General features: G+C 33.9%; 3 protein-coding genes and 1 non-coding gene across 8 annotated transcripts; 1 reads left to right on the top strand and 3 right to left on the bottom strand.

The window, feature by feature from the left end:
- Positions 1-5,629: 5,629 nt before the first annotated feature.
- On the bottom strand, positions 5,630-9,481 carry LOC110818647 (uncharacterized). Of its 2 annotated transcripts, XM_022047593.2 has the most exons (3): positions 9,058-9,481; positions 7,100-7,307; positions 5,630-5,925 (listed from the first exon to the last, which is right to left on the bottom strand). In XM_022047593.2, the coding sequence occupies exons 1-2, from the start codon at positions 9,337-9,339 to the stop codon at positions 7,119-7,121; spliced, it is 471 nt and encodes a 156-aa protein (XP_021903285.1). In that variant the 5' UTR covers positions 9,340-9,481; the 3' UTR covers positions 5,630-5,925; positions 7,100-7,118. The 2 variants fall into 2 exon arrangements, with proteins under 2 accessions (XP_021903285.1, XP_021903283.1); XM_022047591.2 differs by lacking the exon at positions 5,630-5,925 and having other exon boundaries at positions 6,944-7,307; positions 9,058-9,480.
- A 293-nt stretch (positions 9,482-9,774) lies between these two features.
- Positions 9,775-13,294, bottom strand: UBC37 (ubiquitin-conjugating enzyme 37). Of its 3 annotated transcripts, XM_022047590.2 has the most exons (6): positions 13,018-13,288; positions 12,840-12,909; positions 12,579-12,684; positions 11,426-11,524; positions 11,189-11,335; positions 9,775-11,114 (listed from the first exon to the last, which is right to left on the bottom strand). In XM_022047590.2, the coding sequence occupies exons 1-6, from the start codon at positions 13,151-13,153 to the stop codon at positions 10,074-10,076; spliced, it is 1,599 nt and encodes a 532-aa protein (XP_021903282.1). In that variant the 5' UTR covers positions 13,154-13,288; the 3' UTR covers positions 9,775-10,073. The 3 variants fall into 3 exon arrangements, with proteins under 3 accessions (XP_021903282.1, XP_021903281.1, XP_021903280.1); XM_022047589.2 differs by having other exon boundaries at positions 9,775-11,108; positions 12,840-13,294; XM_022047588.2 differs by having other exon boundaries at positions 12,840-13,291.
- Positions 13,295-13,335: 41 nt separating this feature from the next.
- TRNAL-AAG (transfer RNA leucine (anticodon AAG)) lies at positions 13,336-13,416 on the bottom strand. Its single transcript has one exon. It is a non-coding gene; the product is annotated as a tRNA-Leu (tRNA).
- A 2,386-nt stretch (positions 13,417-15,802) lies between these two features.
- On the top strand, positions 15,803-21,638 carry LOC110818615 (kinesin-like protein KIN-13B). Of its 2 annotated transcripts, none has more exons than XM_088207615.1 (13): positions 15,803-15,923; positions 16,035-16,206; positions 16,325-16,462; positions 17,781-17,936; positions 18,248-18,355; positions 18,526-18,603; positions 18,718-18,799; positions 19,359-19,518; positions 19,583-19,885; positions 20,115-20,333; positions 20,417-20,915; positions 20,989-21,054; positions 21,144-21,638. In XM_088207615.1, the coding sequence occupies exons 2-13, from the start codon at positions 16,075-16,077 to the stop codon at positions 21,318-21,320; spliced, it is 2,118 nt and encodes a 705-aa protein (XP_088063741.1). In that variant the 5' UTR covers positions 15,803-15,923; positions 16,035-16,074; the 3' UTR covers positions 21,321-21,638. The 2 variants fall into 2 exon arrangements, with proteins under 2 accessions (XP_088063741.1, XP_021903237.2); XM_022047545.2 differs by having other exon boundaries at positions 17,748-17,936.
- Positions 21,639-23,042: the final 1,404 nt, after the last annotated feature.

Genomic DNA, 23,042 nt, shown 5'->3' with positions numbered 1-23,042 from the left:
CTCAGTCATTCAGTCTATAATCAATGAAACAGTAATACATGCACACGAAACTATGAAATAAAAACATCAGACATCATACTGCATTTAAAACTGTAAAATAGAACAAACAACAACTGACCGACAAATATACCAGACTCGGGCTCCATTAGCAACCTCAAACAATTTCACACAACTATTGATTCATGAAATACCATTTTATCATTTATTGCACTTTAATACCGTAATAGGAAATAGAGTGAGGAATCCTTACTTGTTTCGGGGTCCGAATACGGCTCTAAAGTGCGCTTATAGGCTGTCCCTAATTTTCCCTGAATTTTTTTCAGGGAACTGAAACGCACTACTGGTACCTGCACGTGTCCCAAAAATCCCAAATTAGACCCAGGGCCCCTTTCGGCCAATATCGCAATTCCGGCACGGCGGCTCCGCCGTGCTCCGGCGATGGCGATTCACCTCGGGTTGGCCGTTTTCAGCCGTTTCTGGCCGAATTCGTCCACACTTGCATCGGTCCCTGAGATAAAACAACCCTAGGGCCCTCGGGGGGCCAAAAAATTACGAAAAATCGAAGCTTACCGGCGGCGGTGCTTCAGGTGCGGCAGCTCTCCGGCGAAGTTCGTGTTTTGGTGATTTGGCTCTGATCAACCTGTAGAGAAAAGAATGGTGATCACGGTGATATAAAAATTGTATCAAACGGAGGCCGGGAAGGGCATCATTGGAGGCAAAAATCGAGGAGGGGCGCAGCGGCGCCGCTGGGTTTCGGCCATATTTTTCGGCCTTTTGGCCGGGATTTTGGCTCCGATTTGGCCACATGGGAACTCAGCATTGAAAAACGAGCCAGGGGTATGCAATTTACCTCGATCGGCGGTCAGAAAACTCCCCGGTGCGGAGGCAGGTGGCGGCGACCGGCTCCTCCGACGTCTGGTTCGTCTTCTCCGGCAAGGGCAGGTGGCTAGGGTTTTTGTGGTAAGGTGTGGGGGTTTTATTTATACCATTTTGTCTTTTGATCACAGCCGTCTATTTTGATTAAATTTGGGCCGTCCGTACTTGATTAAATCTGGGCCGTCCGTGCACGTGCATCTGGGCCGTCCGTGCGCTTGCATCTGGGCCGTCCGTGCGCACGCTTGATCTGGGCCGTCCGTGCGCGCGGGAACGCATCTGGACCGTCCGATCGCGCGCACACGGATCGCCCACGTGGCCCGTTCCCGGGTCGACGTGGTCTTGCCACGCGGCAGGTCCTGGTTGGCTAGGGCTGCTGACTAGGCCGCTGACGTGGCTGCTGACGTGGTGCTGACGGGGCGTAATTTTTCTAAATTGCGTTTTGACCCCCGGTTTCCGATTTTCTTTTCAAAAGTACCCCCATAATCCTAATTTTCATCCCTTTTTCTCAAAATCAATTTCAATTAAATCCAAATAATATTTTTACCCAATTTTACAATTATTGTTGTTTTTATTTTTATTAACTTAAATTAAAATAAACTAAATAAAAAATAAAATTAATGATAATAACAATAAAATTCTAAAATTGTTGGGCGTTACATGCAATCCTTCATTTGAAACCTGTCGAGAATTTCTCATACATATCGCTTTTGTGAAATAAAAATTTCATTAGCAACACTATTTCTATGCCAAGAAAATAATGCATCATACCAATATTATATATGTCGAACTCTACCATCATAAACTTCTTGAATTCTTCAAATATAACACTTTGGTTTTGAGTAAATATAAGATAATATACATATAGGCAGATAATGGGCATTTTTCTTTTATTGGGCATTTTTCCTTCATTTCCAATTTTAACAAAAAGTTTGTGTTTATGACATTTTTAAAACCTCTTTCAGAGAACAAGTCTTAATGCAATTATTCTAAGCCAATGAGGTTTGTTTTAATTCATAAAGTATTTTCTTCAATTTGTAAACTTTAAGTTCATTTCCAATCTTAATATAGCCAGGAGGTTTGACCAATAAATATATGTTCTTTTAAATTTTCATGCAAAAATACATATTTGACATCCAACTAAAGAAAGAGGCCAAGAACTATGTGCAACCAATGCAATCCCTAATTTGATGGTATCGTGCCTTGCTACTAGAGCGAAAACTTCCTTTTAACCAATTTTAAACTCTTGCTCATACCCTTTGGCCATAAGTCACACCTCGTTCTTATCAACTTTACCATTTACTTTCAACTTTGTTTTATAGACAAATATGATGTTGATTATCTTATGGCTTTTTAGAAGATCACAATGCTCCTAAATACTATTTTTTTATTCTTTTAATTTCATGTTTATTGCCTTTTGTTATTTCGATTCTTTGACAATACTCTTAAAAGTTGTAGAATCATAATTTTAAAAAAGAAAAACCAAGTAATTGAATCTTTAGTTTCATCAATCCCAATTATCTTATACTCTTTCATTTATGTGGGCCCATTTCGAATACGTTGAGATTTGTTACTACATTTTTCGTTGTTGTTGTTGAAGTTTCAACAACTTTTGAGTAATGACGAGTTGTCCAATATAGTAAGTGCTAGAATTTCTTAGTATGGTGTATGTTGCTTTTTTTTCTTCAAGTTTGTTGTCAAAAATAATTATTATCAGTTTCTGTTCATTGCAATTCCAAAGTTCTCTCTTTATTAAAAATGATATATTTGTTGGTTATAATTTTCGTTATTAGTTATACTGAACAATTTATATATTTTAGATGTGTCACTTACACCAAGAAATACACATTTTTACTATCTTAATCAAGTTTTTTCTTTTTACTATCTTAATCAAGTTTTTTCTTTTCTGGTTTGGGGCATACGCATAGGCAATGTGATCAAAATTTTTGAAGTGATCTATGGTTGGTTTCCACATATTCCAAGCATCTTCTGATGTCATATGTTGGACAACCAAAGTAAGACTTTTGTTCAAGATATGAATACTCTAATTTGCTCCTTTCAACCAAAAACTTTTGGGAACACTTCCTCTTGCCAACAACAAAAATAAGATTTCTCCTTGAATACCATAAGCATTATAAAAATTTTCAAACTTTTTTGAACAATATTCTCAACCATGATTAATGCAAATAGTTTAATGGTTTTTCTTGCTTTATTTTTTGAAGCTTCTAAATATACTAAAAGCTTTTAATTTTTCTTGCAAAAAAATTTAACTCAAATTTTTTAAGAATAATCATCAATGAAAGTAATTAAATATTTTTCACCTCCATTAAAATATGAATTTATAGGTCCATTAATATTAAAGTGAACAATATTGAGGCATGTTTATTCTTTATGACTTTCTTTTAGGGAATTGAGAATGGTGTTGTTTGCTAACACCATATTCTTCATAAATTTGGGAAGAAATGATGATTTAAGGAAGACTAGTCACCATATTTTTTTGTTGTAAGCTCTCCAACCCATAGAAATTCAAGTGGTCATAACAAAAGTGTCAAAGCCATGATGGATCTTTCACTTCAGTCATCAAGCAAGGTTGAGTACTTTCAATCTCAATACCTATTGAGCTCATTTGAACAATTGTAATAGCTCCTCTAATAGGGTCATAGATTTCACAAGCACCCTTTTTGTGTAGTTATTATATAACCTTTTTCTAGCAATTCAGCAACACTTAAAAAACTAATGTTCAAGTTAGGAATAAAAGGACATTGAAAATTGTTTCTACAAAATCATTATTGGTTCTTATATTAATATCACCATTTTTCGTTACTTTCACATAAGAACAACCATCAAAGCTCACTGTAGAAAAGAACCTTCATTTTAAGTAAGAGAATGACGACTTACTTCCGCGCATATGATTGTTACAACTTGTATCCATATATTGTACATTTGGCCTAGGTTCTTCATTCACTTAAACTACCATCAATAAGGTTTTTACTTCTTTTTTTCTGTAAAATTTAAGTTCTCTCTTTTTTTTTGTCATTAGACAACTTAGTATAACATTTAAAACGACAATAACTAAGTTTATGACATCTAGAGCACTCTATCTTGAGTTTATCGAAATGCTTTTTTAGCCTCTGCCTTTGCTTTGAAGTTTATCATCATTAGCTTTGAAAAATTTATTGCCATCTATGTTGTTTTCAGCTCCTTTGCCTTTGCCTCAACCTTTCATTTTTCCTTTAGAATTTAGAGAGTGAATAAAGCATAAGCTTTTAGAGTTTGCTCCTCTGAAGTAGAACTTTTGTTCATCTTTACTCATGGACCAATAAATAACTTTGTAGTTCATCAAGGAAGAATGCATCTATATTTGGATTCTTCTATTGAATAGGCAACATAATTGAATTTTGGGCCAAAGGGTGTGATATCTTCTCCATAATAACAACATCTTTTATTTTTTCACCATGGAATTGCATGTTGTTAGGTATCCCCATGGTCCTTGCATAATAGTTGGTGAAAGTTTCTCTATCTTTTATTTGTAAGTCTCAAAGATCTTTCTCAAGGTTTAAAGTTGTCCACATTTTACTCTCGAAGAGGCTTAGTATTTTTTATTGATTGAATCCCGAATATCATTAGAAATTTCTTTTTTAAGAATAGTTTTAAGAAAAAATCAATTAATTAATTGGAACAAATAATTTTTTACCTTCAAATCTTTTAAGTTTAACCCTCAAACTTTGTTTTTGCTCATCCGTTAATACCACACTGTGTGTTGGTTATGTCACATCATTTTCTACAACATGTCAATACTCATTCGACCTCAAAAATACTCCATCGAAATGCTCCAATGATTATAATGATCATCAAACCATGGAATACCTGACTGCACAAAATTTTTAGAAGTTATTTATATACAGTTGTGCTTTCTTTTAATTTAAATTTTGACCAACACTTGTATCATTATTAAGTAAAAGAAGGAAGAACGTAGTACAGTAGAAAGAAAAAGCTTGAAAATGAAAAAAATATTTTTCTCTATCTTTATTCAAATAATTGACAATATTTAAATAGACAAATATACCATAGAAATACATCAACTCCTCTTACTCTTTTTTTTTTTTTTTTTTTTTTTTTTTTCTTATTACAATGCAAAGTTGGATGGCCGAATATTAAGCCCATTTGAACTTTTCCTAAACACTGGATGGTATTTAATTCGTGTAGAATAAATTTATAATTCTATATTCTGTTTGTTTTAAACTTATTTGTTTTCATTAAATTTTAATTATTTAATAAATAGAAATTAATTATAAATTAATAAATTTGATTATAAATTATAAATTTATAATTTTATTACGTAAGCACCTATTTGAATATAAAAATGGCTTCAAACTGGAACTGTGTATATGTATATATGTATTCAAATTTCCATCATATTCATTGTATATTTATTCATTCGTCCATATACTTTGTGAAATTTGAAATTTGAAACTACTACAATGAGTTTGTGGCTCAAGTATACATAGAGAGACAGAGAGGATTTCTGGGCGGTGATTGGTTGGGGACAGCCACTAATCATCTTTAATTTTCAAATAAATTAAATAAAGCATATACATATCAATCCTATGACACTATATAAGCGGTCAACAAATAATTTTAATAACATAATATTTTTGTAAAAAAAAAAAAAAAAGTAAAAGACTCAAATTTTTGTAAAAATGTAAAAGATTTAAATCAGGCCCTTCATTTCGCCTCTATCTTACATAGAAGAAAATGAAAAAGAAAAAAATTGAACTGAAGATGAATTAGCAAAGATAATTTTATACAAGAAGAAGATATAAAATAGAAACAGGTAAAAATCTACCAGAAACATCTCAAGAGATTAACTAGAAAGTGAAAAAGATAATTATTGTCAAGGTAAAGCAATCTGTGTTGAACCAATCTCTCCAACATCATATTTTGAGGCAGAAGTTGGCTGTAGTACAAGACGGTTGTCACCGACACAGCAGGTTCGCATACCACACAACTCACTAGCCTCGCTAGAGACCGGAACATCACAGCCGCAACAGACTCCATTAACACCCACCAAAGAAGAAAAGACATACAAAGAAACAAATGTTAATCTTAAATTGTTTAAATTAAATTAAAGGAGCTGGGAGAAATATGTAACTACCATGGCTTGAGTGTAGGAGAAGAGCAGGAAAATTAAAGAAAATGAAATATAGAGGAGATTGTGAATTTGTATAATGTAACTAACAGCGCGAGAATCTTCAGCAGACCTTCACACCTAACAGACTTTTTTTTTTTTTTTTTTATGGGATCTTAAAGTATTAAACTTTTCAATATTGTAAGTTGATATTTTCCTAAACAAAATCTCAACTTAACCAGATGCACTTTAAATTTGTGAAGGTTTCAAGCTAAGGAAAACATTAAAATTTTTCTTCATTACAATTAATTAGTTTGGTAATTTTAAAATAATAATAATAATAATAATTTTACACTTGATATAATTTATTTATTAATTTTTTTTTTTTGTTACAATTCACACTTACTACCAATTTTTCTTCTATTTTCTAGGAAAAAAATTAAAAAAATAATCAAAAAATAACTTTAATTAAATTACTGAACGAAAACTAAATATTTTTTAAAAAAAAAAAATAAGAATCAAATTCTAATAAGTGTCAAAAGTTAAAAAAATAATTTAATGCATTTAACCTAAAAAGATACGTTCAGGACCGTCAATTATCCTCCGAAAAGATGATCAAGCTCTTTCTTAATCTTGGGTCAAACCAATTTTTGTTTCCAAACATACATACTATTTCCAAATACTTTTTAAAAGGCTAACCTAAAGACAAACTTATTAATTAGGTTAATCCCGTAGGTGTAGAGACTAACGGACTAACTAACCACAACTTTAAACAAAAAATAAATAAATAAATAAGACTCACAAACCACCACAAAGGGGGTGGTTGTTGGTACTCCACCCCTCTTCCTCCCTCAACACACTTCTGCGCATCCAAATCTATTTTAGTTTTTTGCTTTGGGTCAAAATGTTGGCTAAAAACGAAATATCCTATCAGAGAAAAAATGACTACAATTCTACTCAATTTCAGGATCACTCGTTAACAGATATTCATTAACACCTGTTACAAAAACATCGACCTTCCATCTCATTAAAACTATCAAATTATAACTAATCCAAAGCGTACCAAATACTACAAAAACTTGAATAGAGGTCCAATACCCGCAATTAATCTTTCACATTACTGCTGTTTATCTGGTTTCTCCTCTTCCTCCTTCTCCGGATCTTCCTCCTCTTCCTCTTTCTTCTCTTCCTCCTCTTCATCTTCCTCGGGAGGATCACAAGGCAATGGAGGCGGTAATGGTGTTTTCATAGGGCTAAACTGCGGAAATATATCAGGTCTTCGCCCAGGCTTCGGTCTCTCCCATTCCTACCATGCAATGCAACACATTAATGATTACAACAATCCTATAACTGGAAAAAATTTGGAATTCAACATAACTTACACTTGATAATCGATGGAGATTGTATCCAAAAATAATTACCAAACTCAACCACACTAAGAAAATCTAGTAGCGAACTGACTGCATCAAATTCAACTAGTCCTCCATTCAAGAGATCGAGCACACTTAATGTGTGATGCATGCTTCCATGGGTTTCAACTCACACCTCAACAACTAAAGAATCAATTAACTAAACTTTGCCAAATCCAAGCACTTGTGTTTCATCAAAATCAAAGCAACAAAGTTACGGCCATTACTCAAATCGTAACTGTTATATAGGCCTGCCTCTCCCCACATTTTCTTCCTCTTATGACCATCTCTATCACTCTCTCTCATAAAACCGAACAATTGATTGTTTGAAATTGATAACAATCTAATTATACACGCAGAAGCAATTAAGAACCTTTGAGAAGAAAGGCTCTTTCAAACTACATTTGTAAATGTAAGTTATAGAGGTTGAAAAAACATCGTTTCACCATAAGCAAAGGTAGTAATCACATATTTTACTATTGTCAGGAAATACTAGACCTAGGAGCACCATGTTGCACCACACACGCTCAAATTGACACAAGTAATGTCAGTTGAATAGGAAGGTCAAAATATGCTAAAATGTTTAAACTCAAAATATATGGCAAATTGACAAGTTTAGCATATACCTGTACAGACAGGATTCCAACCGTAAACAGTAAACATTACAATGCAAACCGAAATTGAGGGTATGGACGGAGATGAATTGAAAACTAACCCAGAAAGGAAAAAGGTTCAAAATTAAAAGAAGTCTGACTACTCATCAATGATTCGCATATCTAGTAGAGCATGCAGTATTCAGTCAGAAAAAGTTCAACCAAATTATATAATGCATCTATTGCTAAATCCAAATGGATAGCAAGTGAAAATTTTTATGCAAAACATTATTGTTTTTGTCATCACTCTAGTATATGTATATTATATAAATACAAATATATGTATGAATATAATATATTTGTATATAAGATGTGTACACATTCTCAATACCTAACTCCCCTGAAATGGGAAATTATCTATCTGAATTCTGGAACCGACCAGAATACATCCTAGCTAAAGATTTTTTCTTCCAATGAATATGTAACAGATTATAACTAGGGACGCCCAAATGAATCATTCTAGCTAAAAGCAGTCAATATGATGGACATGGGAGTATAAACTATGAAGTGAAGCACTATCATTCATCACCTAGTAATCATCATTTTTTTGCAGCAGCACCAGTTTTGAGCCAAGCTAACAAATCTATATCCAGTTATGTTTCCCTGAACTAAAGTATTTAATTTATGCAACGCCGAGAAAAGCGCGGCCAAATTCCATTTCCAACAAATTCTAGTTCTAAAGATTAAGCACACATTTGCATATCTGAAAAGTGAAATTTAATCCCTAAGCAAACATTCATTTAGGCACAAATCTTTCCCCTACAGTTAATGGCACCAAGAGTTCAATTAACTGAGGGCACGCTGTCAATTTCACCAAAAAAAACGAGCTTAATTAATGTAAACTTGCTAAGAAGTAAAAGTACCATATAACTCAATCAACAGAAGAAACTCCCAAAATTCAACAGAACAAATTAATCAAGCTGAGTCAATTCCAAAGAATCACTTAAACAATTCACATAAACAGAACAAAGAAAGAGGGATTAAACCGACGTACGATAGGAAAATCTAGAGGATTGCGGCGAGTGAGCTTCTCTTCTTCGGGAGCCATACAGACCAGGAACTGCTTCTTTGCCCTCCTCATCATCCGTTGACTAGCAATCACAGGGCGAGGAGGCAAAAGCGGGAAAGAGACGAAAGAGCATCTGCAACTGCAATGGGGCAGCGAAGAGGAACACGGAGAAGAGGAGGAGGTCGTCTGATGTGCCACAAACGAGGAATAGGAGGCCATTGGTAGGGTTTTCGATGGCGATGATATTGAGAGGCAAATTGATGCCATGGTATCCCTCCCGTGACTTGCCAAATCACAAAGGGTTATCAGCAAACCCCAAGAGACACCTAACCGCCTCTCTATTCTCTATGCCAGTACCTATATATCCTCCAGAAATTTTTTTTTTTTTTTTTCGTTTTTTCTGGGTGCCAAATTGCAAATGTAAGAAGATGATCATCATTAGCTGTTCCTAGTCGGTATACTTGAAAAACTGGCCGAAACCCAATTGAATTGGGCCTCAAGTTCATACCATTAGCTTATTTTTTTTAGAAATATAATATTAATTTTTCACAGCAATTACAGAATTGCAGAGAATTACCGGGTGGTGTGTTCTGATGCATTTTATTTAATATCTATTTATTTGAAGAAATCTGTTAAAATTTCTTAACACCATTCAATTTCCCAAATACTATTATGATTATATTATAAAATTAAAAACTCAAATTTATAAAAAAATGTTATTACCTATTTTAATTTTTATTTTATAAGATAAAAATAGGAATTAGTGCTGCATCCAAAAGTCATTACCTATTCAAAATCATTGAAGCATGAAACAGTTTTTTTTTTCTATGATGTACGGCAGTCCTAAATATCCCATATATGCAATTGGAGATCACACTATATGCAGCAAACAAGAACAAAATCCTTCAGCTGGAAACTTTGGCTGTCTATTAAGCTATAGCCGTTCTCTTCCATATTCGTCTTCATGCTAGAGACAACTCGGACCTGCAACACCCATTTCCTTATTCACTATCTTCACTATCCAGCACAACTACAGCCTCAGATATCATTGATTCTTCTGCGACATCCTGACTTATCTGCTGCTTCTCAGCATCTCTTGATTGCCATGGCAATGGTAAGGGTTCAGCTGCATTCATGAAGTGGCTCCGCAAGTGACAGACCAGCTGGCTATTATGATGATGATCAACATCAGTACTCCCTTTCAGTTGGCTCAGAGGTTCAAGGGACAATTTGCGGCTAATAGCAACCTTTGTAGAATCAATTTGCGAGTTTGAAACTGACAACTCGTTAACTGGCATCACATTTTCTTTTTTGTCTTCTGCCTGTTTCTGTGATGAGCCTTTAAATCCTAATGAAAGCTTCTTACAAGCCAATTGTTGCTCCTTAAATTTTGTAGCACTAGAGCCAATTCCAGTTCCATCTGTGTAATCCTTATGAGATGGAAGTACATTGTGGTTTTTGGAGAGTAAGTCACCATCAAATGTTTTCTGATTATTCCCAGAATTTGTTTTGGAGCTGTCCGTGGATTCAACTTGCTCCTTTTGCTTGCTTTGACATAGCAATCTATTCAAGTTTATGCCACCAGTTACTGGTTTATTTGCTAGACTCTGATGAACTTGGTACCTGTGGCCTATGCTTTCATATAGTGTTGACATCCCTGAATAAGCTACTGGAATAGATTGAGGTTCACATGGTAGAGACTCATTTAGCACATTTTCCGTGTCCAAATCTCTCTTCTGAACTTGACCAGAACATGGCAATGACAACTTTCTCTTCGTACCTTGTGGTTTTTCATGACTCAGATTGCAGCCATAATGCATGCCTTCAACCTCTTTCCTTTTATGGTTTACCTCTGCCTCATTCTGAAAGTCAAGGAGAAAATGTTGGTCAGTAGGCACATCTCTTGCTTGTCCATCAGTTTCCCTCTTTTGCTTTAAGGTTGGTGATTCCAATGACATCTTCTGCCTGAACCCAGATGGCTTCTTATGACTACAAACAAATTCATTCACTTCAAAGTTGGCGTCACTCTTCAATCCCTGAAACTGCAGAACCAAGTCATAAAACGGCCAAGGATTGACTTTGAAGAGAAAGTACCAAATAAATCACAGACCAATACCTTGTTTGTATCTGAGTTGACTTGAATGCACTTGGACTTGGAGCTGCTAGTACCACTGTTCCCACTAGTTCCAGCCTTGGCATACTTCTCAGTCATGGACCGTGCCTTTTGGTCAAACACTTGTCTGTTGTACTTGTACTCTTTGCTCTGCATATTCACCCAACCATATCTACAAATCAAATAAACTTCTTCATTTACAAGTACGGTTTGATTTGATCCTCAAACATATGCACTTACTGCTTCACACATTAAGCCATCATCTGGGTTTGGTTCGCTTAGTAGTAACCCTATGCTCGTTAGAACAGTTGAAATGTTCAATGATGGTTGCCAAGCCCCCTGTTTAGATCAGAATCTAGCCTCATTATGCATTAGACATATTGAAGAGAGAGGAAAAACTTCAATTCAGTACAGACCACTCTTGGCATGTGAGTAAGGAAATTATGGATCTTCGACAAATCTTGCAAAAACTTAAGAAAACCTAGTGAGAAAAAAAAGGGAAAGCGAGCAAATTGCCTACCATTATCTTTTGAGAGAAAATAAAGCCACAACATAAATTCTCGATACTTTCTGTTGAAATGCTGATCTAATGAAGTGGGGACCAAAGGAAATATGTTTGGTAGATGAAAATATTTTCTAACTTTCATTTCTTAAATTCATGCATGTTTATGAATATGTCTACTACTCATGGAAGAAAGTATTTGATGTTTTTGTGAAGCAATTAAGTTAAAAAGAAGAGTAGATTTTTAGAAAACTCAATAACATTTTTATGTTCAAACTAGCCTTAAAAAAAATTCAAACTATATCTTCATTTTCACTTTCATTTTTTGACTATGTTACATGTCGCGAAAAAAAAAAGGAAACTAAGTGTGTAACAAACTGGAGCTTCTTACAAGAAAAAAAAAAATCCAGCAATTTATATTGAATCTTCAGGTTGTAGAAACAGAAGCCTAGCTTAAAAGTGGCTTTATATTAACTTTCGGAGACCATAAGGAACTCTGGCAATCCATGGCAGGGCATACGGTCAATCTTTACAACCAAACATAAATCTAGACCATAAAACTGAGAACTTCAAGCATATGCGAGCAGCTCTGGTAAACAGAAGCATTCATTCGTTAAAAGTCAAACTAGAACAAATATGCAGCATTAAGGGCTTTGAGTTTGTATAAGATTTTATCCAAGCGGACCTTAACCCATTGAGATATCTATAAGCAGCTCCTAATTACTGGATTACAAGTAATTATATTCCCAAAACTGGCTCAAGCTGTACCTTTACCGAGCATCCCAGAATTATATATCATCTATAAACATTCAACTGGGGCAAAATTGAAGTACAAATCAATTGAGGGGTCAATTAGAAAAGAGAAAGAAAAAACCCAGGTACGCGACTTACCTTGGGAGGAAGATTAAGAATGTCAAGGCAAATCCGGCCACCATTGTCAATATTCGGGTGGTAAATTGGCGTAGCGAAGGTCACTATTGGGGGCTGAAATGGGTACCTAAATCACCCCACAATCCAACCCAAAAATAAATAAATAAATAAATAAGCATTTGAAATTCCCTCAATATTTGACGACAGGAACGCAGAATCTCAGATAAGTCATGTTAATTAAATGAACAATCTCTTTAAAATGAGAAGAAGAAACTGTAATACCTTTCTGGTATCTGAATCTTAATGTTAAAGATTCCGTTGGCATATACAGTACCTTCAGGCCCTTCGATCTCTGTAAACACGACATGTAAAGAAAGAAGGTAATGAACGTGAATCAAGTGAATATACTTTAAAAAATGAATTATAAGGGAAAAAAGGTTCAGGTGGAAGGGAAGACTACGGGCGTCAATGGAGGACAAAGAAGAGACGTCAAAGTCGGACGTGAGGAACGGAAACAACGCGCCTGGAGGCGGGTCAGTAAGAAGGAGCTTCAACTCCTTCTGCATCCTGAGAGAGAGCCTCGCCGCTTGAACCATTTTCTCCGTCCTCTTTGAAGATCGAAGTGAACAAAAAAAAAAAATTGTGGGTTTGGGTTTGGGTTTGATTCTTATGGTCTTTCAAAATTCTCTCTCTCTCAATTTAGCGCGGGCGGTAGGGAATTTCCGCGAATTGTTGAAGGAATTGGAGATCTGAGGGGAAAAATTAAAAACAAGTGAAATGTTGAGAGTGGGATTTGAACCCACGCCCTTTCGGACCAGAACCTTAATCTGGCGCCTTAGACCAACTCGGCCATCTCAACGTTATGATAGAGCGCATTTACTATCTAATAAGTATTATTGTCAATACACAAAAATAATTAAAACTCTTGTAACACAATAAATATAATTAAATATAGTTAAATTGTTATAATAACAACAAACACAATAAATATTAATATATTAACATTTATATATTTATTAAATAAAAAAATACTAGTTTTTTATGACTTTAAATAAATTTGGTATTTGAAGGAATTAAAAAAAATAAGAATTGCTATTTCACCTATTATTACTTTACTAGTTATAATTTAAAGTTTATTTTTTCATGACAACTTAGTGATAGATAATAAATTATATAACAATGAATATTACTTGGCAGAATATCACTAAATATTACTTGAAGAATTATCCAATAATTACATAATATTATATACTTTTTTGTAAGGTGTAAGATAAAATTAAATACTTTTATTGCAATGATGCATAATAATGAAATAACATCAAGTATTACTTTAATGTTTAAATCGTCATATTTAAATAGTAAAATAACATCATATATGATTTATATTTACCTAGCAAATAACATCATATCTAACTTCTATTTTGTAAAGAATAATTACTTACTTTATATATAAATGTTGGTCTTACCACAAGAATTTAGTTAATATAAATAATTGATTTGATTACATTATTTTTAATATTAACCGTGTTATATCAATTATTATCTGACTATTCAAAATATATTATTTTTTATTATCTCAATACAATTTTTAAAAATAAAATATTGAGAAATAAAACCTTCATTTTAAATTTTATTAGTAACCCCATAAATCACGGAGGGTTGGTTAATTCATGCGTTATGGGTTAGTGGTCTTTGCATATTAAATAAATACACGACGATGGTATTATTATATAAAAATTAAAATAAAATAAAATATCACATATTAGCACTTATTGTTCAAAATAAATTTTATTTTTTTAATATATTTTTATAAAATTGACTTTCATAATATCAATTCAATAGAAAAACATTAAAATAATTATTACAAAGTCGTCTCAATACATTGAAATGTTTATAAATGATAAGAATATTAGCCTTAAAGTTTAATTAGTTTCAACTCTTGTTATTAAGATCTTATCATTTACATTTCAAATTTACATATGAACTTTAAAGTAAGAAAACAAATATCGTAAGTGATTTGCAATATATTATGAATCATAAAATAATTTTAAAAAAATTGTAGAAAACCACACAATTTAATTCAATGGTATAATTCAATTAAATATGGTCAAAACTAATTGCAAACGAATATTTAAATAATTTAGTCAGTTAAGTGTAAAATATAATATTTTAAACCATCCATTTTGGAAATAAATATTTTTTAATTGTTTATAATATTAACATAAAATACGAATTATATATAAATAACAATAAATTTTAATTAGTAAACCTATATCATAAATCTTACAAATTGGTTTGACTCACAATTTTTTCATTTAAAAAATTAAGTTATAATTAATGATTCAAACCATATTTTAAGGCTTATAAATTAAGAAGCATTAGAGTGCAAATTTTTGGTTTTAAATTAAGGTAAAGGCATCATATGTTATAATTTAAACGAATTATGTAACATAACATTGAGTACTTCTTCTATACATCGTCCTTCTTGTTTTCAGACTCGAAGGGGAGCCATTTGTTGGGTGTAACCATGACAAGCATCTCTCACGTGATTCGGAAACTTCTAATTCAAATTTAATTTTCCCTCCCTATCGAGTCTAAGGAGGTCCGAAGGAGCTTAATCAACCACGTGTCAAATTAATATACAAGCAAATAATCATATAATGCCACGTAGGAAGCTTTATATTTGCTATTCAGTCCCTCATTTAAGATTTGGTTTGCAAATTGAGCTTAAAAGAATTTTTGAGACGGTTAACAAATATATCGACGGTTCGGGAGTCAACATCGAGGACAGTATTTAAAATAAGTGGCCACGATTCACTCAAGTGGGTCCTTCTCAATGCGCCCCGACGTGAGTTCCAAAAACGTCAAAACTCCACCGCTTCTACGTTCTTGGTGACCCACACGCGCCGCTTCCTGTCCCACCGTAGTCTTTTCAAAAAGTTACCTGCAAATGAATTTCTAAATTCGGTTTAATTGAAGATTATTTTTGATAATGGTTCAGAGTTTGATTTGGATTGTTATAAAAATATCAAAATTTAAAGTTTACGAGTTTTAATTTAAATATTACTAGTTTATGCTTACTCTTTAAACAAAAGTTTTATAAATACAATTAGAATTAGTTTGAAATTTAATAAAATCAAATTCAAATTTGGATTATAAAAAAGTAATTTAATTTGGTATGTTTAAATCGTGCAAATAATTAATTAAATTTTTACTTAAAAAAATTCGAAAGTAATAAAAAAAAGGGGAAAGTAAAACAAATGAAATAATTCAAAAGTGTTATCTCCAACTAGTCCAACAACCACTCCGCTTCATTCCTGCTTGTCTTAAAAACTCCGATCTCTGTTTCTCTCTCTATACGTACAGGTATACGTATATCTACAGTGATTAGTATCGTTTTGGTGTATTTAAGATTTGAAGCTTTTGAAAATCTGTTTGGTTACCGTACGGTCGGCATGTTTAATATTTGTTGAACAGATACAGACTCAGAATTGATTTCTAGTGAGAGAAAGAGAAGATGAATGCGGTGGGGGGACAGATTTCGAGATCCAATCCGACGGCGCATAATCAGCGACAGTACTCCGATAACTTTCTAGAACCACAGGTTACTGGAAAATGGCTGCAATCAGCCAATCTTCCTTCCTCACAGGTCTTGCTTCTTCCATCTCTTTCTCTCTTTACAGTTTCATGCTCACAATCAACTCTGCGGGTGTATCGTACATATCTTATATGCTTTTAGAACGACGTCGTTTTTTTTCTGCGTATAGGACTTCGGGTTCTACGGTGGAGGAGGCTGTGCAAGGTCGTCAAGCCTCAGGAAGAACGGCGACGAACGCTTGTCACCCGGTGAGCTCAGCCCTGGCTTGCTCGATCTTTATTCTTTCGACACCGAGCTGTTACCCGAGGTTTGCTTCCGAAATTTTCCGTTTCTAAATGCAAATTTGGAAACCTAAAGGGATTTCCTTTTATTTTAACCAGTGTTTTTTTTTTTTTTTTGCCTTTTCATCTGTAGTTTTGTTTTCTGATTACTTCATTTCTAAACTGCTTAGATACTGTCTATGAAGCTGCTAGTCGGCATGACAGTGGATTGTAGGTAGTTCCATTGTTGTTTTGATGGATCATTTTTGCAATAAAACTGTGTGAGCCATTTAGCAGAATCTCGTCGAAGTGACTTCACCAATATACGGGAAAGGAATTACGGCAGCTCCTTAATACTGAGGACCATCAACTTCTCAAAAAATATTGAGGACCCATAAAAAAATTCAATAACTTTGTACAGCGTTATCTGGACTGACTAATCTGCCAAAAAAAAATTGATTATCTGCTTAGAGCTTTAGGGTTTCTGTGGGAGGAGAGAAAAGAAGGGAAAGGGAGAGTAGAGAATAGGATAACTTAGTCTTTCCTGAAAATTTATCGTTTTTGTTGCTGAAAAGTTTTTATTCAATACATTATTCCCAATAATTTATATTCAATACATTATTCCGAATTAATATTTTGTTGCAAGTAGCAGATAATACTTATTCACTCTCTTCCCTCACATTCATTCCCTCCCCTCACCAAATGGATCCTTGAGGGGAGCCTTGCTGATAAGGACTCTCATGCTGCATCTGTAAGACAGCATTATCAAAAGATGTAAGAGGTGCTAGCAAGCGGAAGGGTGGATGTATATGTGGGAATTCTAAAACTTGTGGTTCCATCAGAAACATGGATGATAATTAGTCTTTTGAATATTGTCAGTTTTCCAATTTTCAGGATCTGCCACCATCTGCCAGGAAACATAGTGTTCTAGAATTGGATGGACCTACTTGTAACTGAAAAAACTCTCTTCAAACTTTGACGAAAAATGTGGAAACGGAGGAATTTTGGTGTAAAATGATTGTTGCTGATAATTTCTCTGCAGTATTTTAAACGTGCTTTCATTTCACAAGCAACATAATATTATAACAAAAAAAGAAGTCACTTCACTAGCAAGTCAAAATTACTCTTTAACTGTGTAACATGATGGTTCTATCAAACTCTCTTTGAAATCATAACCCTATCGCTTTTATTTTAATTGCACTTTTCTTTGAAATCATATGACATCAAGTTTTGAGAAACCTCCTTTTGTTTTGAAAAGTTTTTACGACCCTTTATGTTAATTAACTGCCAGCTGATGTTAATTATGTGTTTCAAATACATCTTGAGATGTAGGTTCCTAGTCAATATGACTCCTATTCATTTCAGCAACAACTTCGAGGTAAGAGTTTTGACGATTATGAATCCAATCTTGCAACAAACAAAGCTACCAACAAAGCCCAAGGTTTGCCAGAGAACAACATTCTCAAAAGCTTTTCAGTGGATAAAGACAGATCTAACAATGTTGCTAAGATCAAAGTTGTGGTATGTTTCTTTGACATTGTCTAGGGACACTGATGCTTCTGATACTGTGATTTTGTAACAAATGTTAGGTTTTGGTTTGGTTTGTGGAAGTTTGAGGTCTTAAAAATGTGGGAAGAATATGTTTTCCTGATAAAAGAATACTCTAAATAGGAAAGTCATAGGATCCTAAGATTCTTCAATCTTTCGCTACATCTTTTGTATGGTTGGTGTAATTGTCGGTGGTGATTTCTTGTAGGATCCTAAGATTCTTCAATCTTTCGCTACATCTTTTGTATGGTTGGTGTAATTGTCGGTGGTGATTTCTTGTGTAGGTGCGGAAGAGACCTTTAAATAAAAAGGAAATAGCAAAGAAAGAAGAAGACATTATTACCATAGAACCTAACTCCAATTATCTCACAGTTCATGAAACTAAACTAAAGGTAAGCATATAGTGTTGATAGACTTTATGCATCAATCATGCCAGTAAAAACTTTCCTGCTATCTGGAAACAGTTATTACTGGTTTTTATACTTTTTAGCAACTACATTTACTGTATGAAAAAGTATCTGGTTAACAGTCATCTTCCACTATGTTTGATCATTTTCTGCAGGTTGACTTGACAGAATATGTTGAGAAACATGAATTTGTTTTTGATGCTGTCTTGAATGAAGATGTTTCAAATGAAGAAGTGCGTGCATGACATGACCTGATCTTATTACATTATCATTCCGTTTTAGTTGGTTTGAGTTACTTATTTTATCCCTATATTCTTCTCAAAAAAATAATATATATATCACTGTAGGTATACTCGGAAACTGTGGAGCCCATAGTTCCACTAATTTTTCATCGAACAAAAGCAACCTGCTTTGCTTATGGGCAAACAGGTAAGTGCATTATGTCTCACCTATCATAAATTATACTTAGATGTATAAAATGTTACTGCTGGATGTTAGGATCGGCATCCAGATTATTTTTTAACTTTTGAACTTACGCAATGCCTTTTACCAAGTTGTTCTAAGATTCTTACTAGAAGTGAGAACCTTAATTTGTCTCTCTTCCTCTTCAAATGTCAAATCCTCATTATTATATCAAACTGCTGGGACTACCAGATGCTTTGTTTGCAGTTCACTACTTGAGTGCATTTTGTTTCCTGGGTGTTAATTTTCTTATTTTTTCTGGAACCAATTCATTTACTCCATATGGTTCCGAGGTTAAGCATCAACGTGCTAACCTGGATACCAAATCTTTAGCAGCACATCAACTTTTAGTGCAATTTGTTCGATGAGCTTTCTTGTCTGTTTACTCTCGCGTGTGCACAATTGCAGTGATGATGTCATGTTTCCTTGTTCTTTCCAAACTGACCTTGCTGTCTATGTTGGATTGTCAATTATCATTGTTTCTTCCTTCCATATAGAAGTAAATATATAGTTTATTGTTGTTCAGGGAGCGGAAAAACGTACACGATGCAACCACTGCCCCTCAAGGCATCCCAAGATATTCTAAGATTGATGCATTTCACATACCGAAATCAAGGTTTTCATTTGTTTGTCAGTTTCTTTGAGATATATGGAGGGAAGCTTTTTGATCTCCTCAATGATCGCAAGTAAGTTACTTTGGCTAGTAGTTACTGAATTATGTAGTTCCATGATTGAAATCTTACTTTTCAGGAAACTTTGCATGAGAGAGGATGGGAAACAACAGGTTTGCATTGTGGGTTTGCAAGAATATAAGGTTTCAGATGTTGAGGCAATTAAAGAGTTCATTGAGAAAGGAAATGCTACAAGAAGCACAGGTACAACTGGTGCAAATGAGGAGTCCTCTCGGTCGCATGCTATTCTTCAGCTTGCTATCAAGAGGTCGTCTGATGGCAGTGAATCAAAGCCATTTCGCATGGTAGGGAAGCTGTCTTTCATAGATCTTGCTGGAAGTGAACGTGGGGCAGATACTACCGATAATGATAAACAAACAAGGTAATGACCGTTTTGAGTTCATTTTCTTTCTGGAAATTACACCAAACTGGCAGTTTGCTTCTCCTGCTATGGTGCTGTTGGATGATCCGAGGAGATCTTCAGGGCCATAAGTGCACCAGTTGATTATCTAACCTATTTTCTTTTCTTTTTAACCGGGAGCTTATCCAAGTGGTAGGGTTGAAAACTTGTGGAACCTGATGAACATTTAGGTGATTTTGGAATTTTGCAGAATGGAAGGTGCTGAAATTAATAAAAGCTTACTGGCTTTGAAAGAGTGCATTAGGGCTCTTGATAATGACCAGGGTCACATCCCTTTCAGAGGGAGTAAGCTGACTGAAGTTCTTAGAGATTCATTTGTAGGGGATTCGCGCACTGTCATGATATCATGCATTTCTCCGAGCTCGGGATCATGTGAACATACACTCAACACTCTAAGATATGCCGACAGGTTAGTTGTTTTTGCAACAAGTATTGAAGCAGGGAAGTGATACTCCTCCCGTTTGCTAATATTGATGCAAGTTTAATTTTCAGGGTGAAGAGTCTCTCAAAAGGGAGTACCTTGAAGAGGGATCCACTATCTTCATCAAACCTTAGAGATTCAACAGCATTGCCCCTCTCTTCTACTTTGCCAACGGAACCAACTTTTGAGGATAAGGTAACTAACTTCAACAGTGAAAAGAACAGATTCGGGTGGTCCAGACAGATTGAAAGGGAACCATCTCCGCCTTTTAGAGTGGATCATGTTCCTAGTGGAAGGGCTGAGGAAAATCCGGTTTATTCCAAATATTTAGATTATTGCCAGGGTGAGAGAGGTGGTAAAACTGACATGTTGGAGGATGATTTTGTTTATCCTGAGGAGGTCTATGAACGGGATAAACCATCACGGGTGAACAGTAAATGGAGTGAAACCTACCGAAACTTGGCCTTGGAAGAGAGGCAGAAAAGTGAGGTACCTATGAAGCAGAAGGATCCCTTAGCATTTGAGGCTAAGAACTCTCATTTGGATGATGATCTAGATGCCTTGTTGAAGGTAAACTTCATTTAACTGTGAAAACTCAGTTTCCTACTGTCATCCAATTGGCAATTTTTATTTCTATTTTCAGGAAGAAGAAGACCTTATATCTGCTCACCGAAGACAAGTAGAAGAGACAATAGACATTGTTCGGGAGGTCTGTGATAATCCCCTTATAACTGTTTGTTTTTGTTTTGCCCCAGTTAAGACTTTTCGACTGGCTAACTGGTTGTGTTGTTTGTACAGGAGATGAATCTGTTAATTGATGCGGATCAACCAGGCAATCAGCTGGATGATTATATATCCAAGTTAAATGCCATTCTGTCTCAGAAAGCTGCGGGAATTCTACAGCTGCAGACTCGATTAGCTCTGTTTCAGAGACGTCTGAATGAGCAAAATGTTCTGATGTCTTCTGGTAACTAAACAACTGGGTGAGAGCATATGATGAAAGCCATAAATTTGTTTAGGCTTTTGTCCGATCAACAGGTACATTGTGGTTTTCATTTTGCTGGTTAGTCGATATTACGTTTATAGAATAGTAGGACTGAAGTTGCATTTCCTTGGTATGATTTTCTTAATGCTCATTGGCATGACAGCCTTGTGAAAGTTTTCCCAAGTGTTTACTTACGATCTATAATGAAGCGCCCTTCTCGGGTTGTTTTATCATATGATTTTAGAAACTGTATATGTGGAGGATATCTTATGAAATTGAATTTTAAATGACGGAAGATTTGTTGATTATGTAGAGTTCTCATATAATTTATGATGTCTGACGGAAATTTGAGATTTGTGTTTTGAGTAAATTACAATTTCACTGAATATGATTTGTTTATTTTAAGATAAAATTGACAAAACAAATAATTTCATGATTTTAGTATGATGAATCTTGCATGATTCAAATACTTATTTCTTACAAGATTTGTGTGTGTGTGTGTAATTCTAACAAACAATGATGTCCCTGTAAGTTAAATTAGCTTTTGATTATATTTGGAATAAATTTACAATTTTTGTGGAGTTTATTTGGAAAATTGTGCTTATTTTAATTAAAGAAGAATAATTTCACATATAAAAATTGAACTCTATATTGAATTTAATGAAAAATATGAAAGATATCTTAAATATTTTTAAAAATTATTTTATTTATTTTTGAATACCACTAATAAATATGATCATAAATATTTATACATATGAACCAAAAAAAATAAACTAAAAAAAGTTTAAATGTAGCAAAGAGAGCCCAAAATTGATGGTGCCCTAACTAAACGTGCTTAGGGAAAAAAGAATGGGCCCATAATGGCAAATACATGATTTAATTTTTTATATACAAATGGGAATATCCATTTTTTAATTTAAAAATGAGATATGGAAATGATTTTTTTTTAATTAATTAATTAATTATCTTATTATAAAGAGAATACTACAGTTGACGACTTGAACTCACATTTTTTTAAAAGAGAGTGAATATATTAACCATTCGAATAAAAAAATAGTTTTAAAATATAAGTCGTTTATGCTAAATTCATTTTAATTAATTAAGTCAGAATCAAGTATATGACCCACTAAAGATCCTTGTAAATCATGATTGCCCAACTTCAAGGGCATTGGATTTTGAAAGATCTTGCACAGATTTAAGTCGGTTATTTATAACAATAAATTATCAATCAAGTTATTAAGTAAGTATTTACTACCTTAGATTTAGAGTTTAATTTTTTTTAAGGATGATCTTATATCATAAAGGTTTACATTAATAAGAATACTAATTAATCGTCCATGCACTGCGTAATTTGGAAGGTATAGTTTTTCAGTTGATCAAACTTGGACACTAAGGAAGCAATATGTATGTATGTGTGCGTGTGTATATATATATATATTTGATTTGACTTACGATTATTGATTATAAACCAAAATTTATTGACTATTAAACCCACTTTCTTCTTTGAATTGACTTGAGGGACTGGAAAGTTAAATCTTATAATAGTCAACTCACGTAAACATCATTTATAATACATGAGCTAGAAACACGGGTAATTTAATTGACAGGTTGATTTTGATTTTTGAAATTGCATATACACTAGGCAAACCTATCTTTCTGTACAAAACAAAAATATTTTTATTAAAATTTACTTTAATTTAATTATTATAATT

The sequence above is a fragment of the Carica papaya genome, chromosome 7, assembly GCF_054855325.1.
Source record: "Carica papaya isolate Zhongbai chromosome 7, ASM5485532v1, whole genome shotgun sequence".
Classification (NCBI taxonomy): Eukaryota; Viridiplantae; Streptophyta; class Magnoliopsida; order Brassicales; family Caricaceae; genus Carica; species Carica papaya.
This window is presented reverse-complemented; position numbering and strand designations above follow the sequence as displayed.